Source organism: Wyeomyia smithii, chromosome 2 (assembly GCF_029784165.1).
Source record: "Wyeomyia smithii strain HCP4-BCI-WySm-NY-G18 chromosome 2, ASM2978416v1, whole genome shotgun sequence".
Taxonomy (NCBI): domain Eukaryota; kingdom Metazoa; phylum Arthropoda; class Insecta; order Diptera; family Culicidae; genus Wyeomyia; species Wyeomyia smithii.
In genome coordinates this window covers 144053008-144059628 of record NC_073695.1, presented here as the reverse complement: position 1 = coordinate 144059628, position 6621 = coordinate 144053008, and the positions used below count along the sequence as shown (strand labels likewise).

The window sequence follows — 6621 nt, the reverse complement described above, 5'->3', positions numbered from 1 at the left end:
AAGTGTATGGCCTTTGTAGCTAGGCATACGAAAATGCATACTTAGACAATGCTTTTCGTCCTTGACTTACTGCTTGCAGTCACGGTTAATGGACCACATGAGTCCACCCCTGTGTGTGTGAACACGGGTGATGGGTTCACCCTCGGGTGCGGTAGTTGGCCCATTTGTTGGGCTAATTGTCTTGGTCGATTTCTTCTGCATAGTATACATCTGCTAAGTACCCCTTGAATGGTTTTGCGCATGTTGCGCATCCAGTATTTTCTTCTCATTTGAACCAATATCATATCAGTTCCTGCGTGTAGCATTTCTTCGTGTGCTTGGCGAATAATCACCTTAGTAAATGGGTAAGAATTCGGCAGTAATATTGGTGCTCTCTGCGAGCTGGGCATGTCGGCCATGCACAGTCGACCTGTCACATGTATAAGTCCGTTCAATAATTTAGGCTTTACATGTTGAAATCTATATTTCGGAGTCAGTTCCTTTTCTTCTCTTAGCGTCTGGGTTTCCTCGGGGAAACTTGTCAGCTGCATTACTCTAATGGTTAGGTTTAGTCCATCTTCCAATAGAGGACCAATCTTCCGCTCAGCAACTAACCCTCTGTTTTTTAACTTCGATTATTTGGCCATGAAGTTGTTAAAAACCCTGTTTAGGGTAGCAAAATGTCTGCGTGTTCTCTTGAATGAGTTGTGATATTTGAAATGTTCTATGTAATCTTCCGTCGGTTCAGCCCTTGTAGCTGCTATAGTCACAGTTTGTAATTCCTCTTCCAGTGCTTCGTTGCTTTCTCCGAGTTGGTGGGACTGAGGATAGTCGCCTTTCAATAGAAATTCTGGTCCGTTCAACCAAAAACTTTGTTTGTTTCCGACTAGTTGTCCAACGGTAACTCCTCGTGACACTAGGTCTGCTGGATTGCTACCTGATCTAACATAATGCCAATTTTCGATGGCTGTGAGGTCTTGAATCTTTTTGTCCGATTCCTTATGTAGATCTTCCATCTTGACGTTGGGGACCTTATCCACGTCAAGGCTACTTGCGAATCACACCAATAATATTCTGCGGTGATTCTGTTTTTAAGAATGCCCTTGATGCGGGCACTGACCTCGGCTAATAGCACTGCGGCTCGTAGTTCTAATCGTGGTAGTGTTATTTCCTTCTTTGGTGCTACCTTGGATTTCGCACACAGTAAGTGTGATGTTCTTCCTTGGCCTGATTTTGTTACCATATAAATGGCGCACCCATAGGCCTTTGTAGATGCATCAGAGAACCCATTAAGTTCTAGAAATTGAGCTGGGTAGGCTTGCCTTGGCAATTGAAGCTGCTTCAAATCTTCCAGTTGGATTTTAAAGCTGTTCTATGCTACGAGTATGTTGGTGGGAACTGGATCGTCCCAATCCAAATCTTCCTTCCATACTTCTTTCAATAAAAGTTTGACTATGATGAGAATGGGTTAAATGAAACCCATTGGATCGAATAACTTCAAAATTTTAGACGCAAGTTCTCTTTTTGAAATCTTCTTTGCGGTTTCTTCCATTTTAATTGTTGCGGAGTTGAATGAGTCCGTTTTTGGATTCCATGCGATTCCTAACGTCTTGATGATGTCTTCGTCACCGATGTTCAGTGTTGTTTCCAAGTCTTCTGGTTTGATGTCTTCGACTACTGCTGGATCGTTTGTTGCCCATTTCCTTAGTGGGAAGCATCTCTTCTCCAGTGCGATTGTCACACTTTCTTTCAAATGTTTTAGCTCGGAGACCGTTGGAGCTCCGAGCATCAAGTTGTCTAAGTAGAAGCAATTACTTATTGCTTCTGCTACCATCGGAATATCTTCCTTTTCTTCCCTTGTGACCTCGGCTAGTGCTCTGCATGCTAGAAATGATGAGGCAGCTTCGCCGTAGGTTACTGTAGTTAACCGGTACAATCGAATGGGTTGTCGTGGATTTTGTCTGTATAAGATGCATTGAAACCACGTATCTTCTTCGACAACCTTTACTTGGCGATACATCTTTGCAATGTCTGCCATGAGTACTACGTTATGACCGCGGAAATCAATCAGTATGTCCATCAGTTCTCGCTGAACATTTGGACCAGTTAGTTGAATATCGCTCAATGATATTCCGCTTGTTTTCGCCGCGTTTGCATCATATACCACTCGTAAAGTTGATGTCGAGTCCGGTTTTTCTACGACGCCATGTGGGAAGAAGTATTTGACCTTGTGAAGATCTTCTGCTGGAATGGGAACCATGTGTCTCATGGCTTCATATTCTTCCATGAATTTCTTGTATTCGTTTTGTTTCTGCTCACTGGTTGCCAGTCGCTTTTCCAAATTTAGGAATCGTTTTCTGGCTTGTTCAAACGAATTTCCCAATTGTTGATGATCCGTTCTGAAGGGAATTTTAACTACGAATCTGCCTTCTTCATCTTTTGACGTGTTTTCTACGAAGTGTTGTTCCGCTTCTTCTTCTAGATTTTCCGGTTTCTTCTCTTGCAGCATTTCTTCAGTCTTCCAAAAATTTTGGAAGAGGTGGTGTAATTCTTCGTTTGTAATGGTAGTTTTTTGCATAGTTTCTTCCGTGATGGCATAAGTAAATATTTCGTTCCTTTGTGATTCGGATAGAATGCCGACCGCTAGCTATCCTAGGTCTGATTCCTGAAACGTTGGTTCTCTTCCGATTCGAATTTGGTTCGGGCCTAATAGCTGATAAAAAACCCTTGCTCCTAGTAGTATTTCCACCGTTTTTGTTATGTAGAATTCAGGATCTGCCAGCGGCATTCCGTCCGGAATATCTAGTTCGCTTCGATTTATTTGTTGGTTTGGCTGACAGTCCAATATTTTGGGAACTATCACCAGCTCAATGTCCATGAAAACATTAGCATGCATTGAGCCAATTCTGGCGGTTATTTTTCGGTCTAATGCAAGTGTTCCTCCAATGCCAATAAGTTTGACATTGCTTCTTTTTTGTGGTATCTCCAGTAGATTCGCTGCTTCTTCCGTTATAGTTTCCATTTGGCTACCGGAGTCTAAGATGCATCTGAACTGATGCCATTTTCCATGGCTTCCTCCCACCCATATGATCGCGGTAGCGAGGAAGACATAATTTGATTTTGTTTCTAGTCATTTTGCATGACTGCTTCCTGCTGTTGGTGTTTATTTCCCTTCCTTTTTTGTTTCTGCATTGCTAGGCTTCTTGTCACTGTTACGTTGCCGCTTCTCGTGGAGCAAGGAATGATGTTTGCCATTGAACTCCTTGCATCTTCCGGTGCTCTTGCATTCCTTGATACCATGTCCCTTCTGGAGGCAGTTGTAGCAATGCTGTGATTGCTTGACCATCTCCAACCTTGTGGGCACTGATTTTTCTAGGAGAATGTTGCACTTATAGATAGAGTGATCATTCTTCCCGCACATTGTGCATTTCCATTCATTTTTAGTAGTCTTCTTGTGTGTCGTATCAGCTACCAAACCTCAATCTGGCTCTGCGGCAATATTGCAACTCAGTTGGTTTGCAATCTTCTCTACTTCGGTTTTGAATTCATTCCACGAGTAAATTGTTTGAAGGTCAAGTTTGTCCTCCAGCCTCCCGACGGTCTGTTCGTCTATCCAATCCTTCACGATGCATACCAATAAACCGTTGGCGATGCGATTCATGCTTGTATCGTTTTCTCCAGCTATTAGTCTTGCTGACGTAATCTTTGTGTCGACAGCATCGACTATATTAAGATGAGCCTTTGAATTTTGTTTCTGCGGGCGCCTCGTTTTCAGGACCTTTTGGAAGTGTCCTTCAAAAGCGATTCTCCTCTTGTAGAACCGCTCTTCCAGTTTTTTCCAGGCGTCCGTAAAGCTTAGACCGAACTCCTCGAATGCCCTACAGGCATTGAGGGCCTGCTCGAACTCTTCAAACCCCTTCTGCAGAAAGATATATTTTTCTGCATCTTCCGTTATAGTCGAGGTCCTCTTCTTGAATCTTCCCTTGAAGGAAAGCCTTAGGGAGTTCAATCCTCGGTAGGTTGTTTGACTTCCCCGGCATCAGCATGGAATGATCCAAGACAAGATTGGGTATCTCTTCATTGCCGACGGCAACTCCTTCCCTTGCTTCAGCCAACTTGTTTAGCCTTATCAAGTCAGCCTTGACTGTTGTATACGTGCGCATTAAAAGATTCCTGTACGGACTAGTTCCCGTGGTGCCTTCCAAATTCAGTAGCACATTTGTTACTTGTTTGAATATTTCATCCAGGAGTTGATGCCTGGCTTCCAAATGTGCCGTTGAAGGTAAATTTTGTTCCGTTACGATTGCAACGAAGGTAGCGATTTCATTTATCGTGCCTTCTAAGGCTGTCAGCCGCCGGTTAAATATTACCGATGGGGGATCCTCTTCCTGGGACATGTTTACTTCCTGCTATTAAAAACTTATGTGAGGGAACGGACTTACTTGATTGTGGAAGCGCCGTCCGCGCTTTCGATTTTACGCGACTTGTACACGATGCTATCGGGACCAAATGTTGGTCCTGGTTGAACCTGGCCTCTTATTTCGAAAACTTCGTTGACCGGGATTTTCCGGAATTTCACTTTTTTCTTCAGGGGGTGTTGTTGTTATTATTGGTTGCCACAGGGTTTACCTTCTCAGTCTTCATTGGGTTAATTGAATTCACTCCCCCCGGTGGAGAGAATTTTCTGCCATATAATAATCACTCTGCGCACTAATATTTATTAGATGATTTAAGTTGCTTGCTTTCACACTTGATTAAGTCGGAATCATCTTTGTTTTGAGTAAAAAGGGGAATTTTGATTCCTATTTCATTCACCGTTTTTCACACGCATTTTCGATCACTTTGTGTTACTATTTTCTTGCGATTTCTCGCTTCCATTAACACTCTTTATATTTTTGTATTATTCTCGCTGCGTGTTGCGCGCCCTGGGTGGTTTGTGGCTAGGCACGAATGAATTCGTTTTCTGCCGACGGTCGATTGAAGTGCATCCTTTCTCACTTTCACTGCACTATTTTTTTTCCGTGTTGGGTATTTTCGTCACTGCGACCAATTTTTTGATATTTTGTGACATATTCCCCCTTTTTAATTTTGCTTAGTCAGGATAACGTATGACTATTGGAAGTGGTCGTTATAGTCTGGCCAATAGCATTAGTCCAGTCCGGTATTATACTTCGTATGAAGCGCACAACCGTACTGGGATTTGCTCTCCAGATTTCAGAGGGTTCCAGAAGACCTCTCTCGAAGAACTTATATCTTTTGATAAAAACTGTCGGACATCGGCATAACAGATGTTCCGAGTCTTCTTTTCCATGCCACATACTCGACATGTATCATCTTGAAGTTTTTTCATAACCTTCAAATGATAACGGCTCGGACAATGCCCTGTTATTAAACCAGTATACGTGCTTAGATCTTTCTTTGAAAGATCCAGTATTTTACGAGTCATAGAAACGTTCGATGATGAAACGTTTCGACTGCCTACCGATGCAGGTGTTTATCCAGTTGGATTCCACTTTCAGAGTTTCCCATGCTTTTAGTTCCATTCTAAGGGAACAAGCGGATAGACCACAGAAGGGTTCTGGTCCTATGAACTGATGAGACGATCCAAGTCTTGTCAATTCATCGGCTCTTTCGTTCCCATCTGTTCCACAGTGACCAGGAACCCAGTATAAGTCTACTTGATTATTACAACCCAGTGTTTGGAGTGATTGAACACACTCCCGAACTAGTTTTGATGTGCATGTCGCAGACGCCGTCTATGGCGTATCCCATTGTATCGTGTGTGGAGATATTGTTCTCCACTGCTACTTCAGTGTCGGATGTAAAGGGCCACATCTCAGATTACGTGTGATATTTACTTGCGTTTACTGTTGAATGATGATTCGATGTGGCGCATTGGCGTTGGCACTGCAATTAGTGCGTACGCAATCGTTTTTTGGCGCGCGGACTGCTTCTTGAGTCCGAATCGCCTTGTGACTATTTTTCGATGGCACATTTTATGCTGACGATTCTTTTAATATGTTGATCGTTGATTGTGCTCCTATAGTAGAGCAGTCTTAAGTGTTTTGTTGTGCCGTATGCTTTGGTGTCGTTTAAATCCATGGTTTGATTTGATATAGGTATTAGCTCATTAATGCGATCTTTTCCTACTTTTTAACCAACACCAGGGGTTTCGAAATTCGCAACTGGTTTTGCAATTCTACTAAGGTATTAGCAACATTACAGGGTGCAGACACTGACGAGAAAAGTCTGAATTTATCGCCGGAGGTAGCCACAGAAGAGGTGTTAGGCATGTGGTGGAATACGATTGACGACGTATTCATTTACAAAGTGGGATAGGGTCGTTACGACTCGGCTCTGCTAGAAGCTCAACGTCGTCCCACTAAGCGAGAGGTGCTACGTGTTTTAATGACCAACTTCGACCCGCTTGGTCTGCTCTCACACTTTCTGTCGTACCTAAAGATTTTGCTTCAACAAATCTGGCGATCCGGCATACAATGGAACCATGAAATTGACGATGACGCATACGACAAATGGCTTACATGGCTTCAAGTCCTACCAAGGGTTGAAAACGTTCGAGTTCCTAGGTGTTACAACTCTAAACACACTCCGGAGGAGGCCAATGAAATCCAACTTCACACG

At 43.1% G+C, this 6621-nt stretch overlaps 1 protein-coding gene across 1 annotated transcript; it reads right to left on the bottom strand.

Annotated features, from left to right (window-relative positions):
• Positions 1-1447: 1447 nt before the first annotated feature.
• Positions 1448-2488, bottom strand: LOC129720015 (uncharacterized). The gene has a single exon (XM_055671423.1). The coding sequence runs from the start codon at positions 2486-2488 to the stop codon at positions 1448-1450; it is 1041 nt and encodes a 346-aa protein (XP_055527398.1).
• Positions 2489-6621: the final 4133 nt, after the last annotated feature.

Excerpts from the sequence above, each read along its gene's own strand:
- LOC129720015 (XM_055671423.1), bottom strand. The coding sequence starts at position 2,488 with ATGCTGCAAGAGAAGAAACCGGAAAATCTAGAAGAAGAAGCGGAACAA.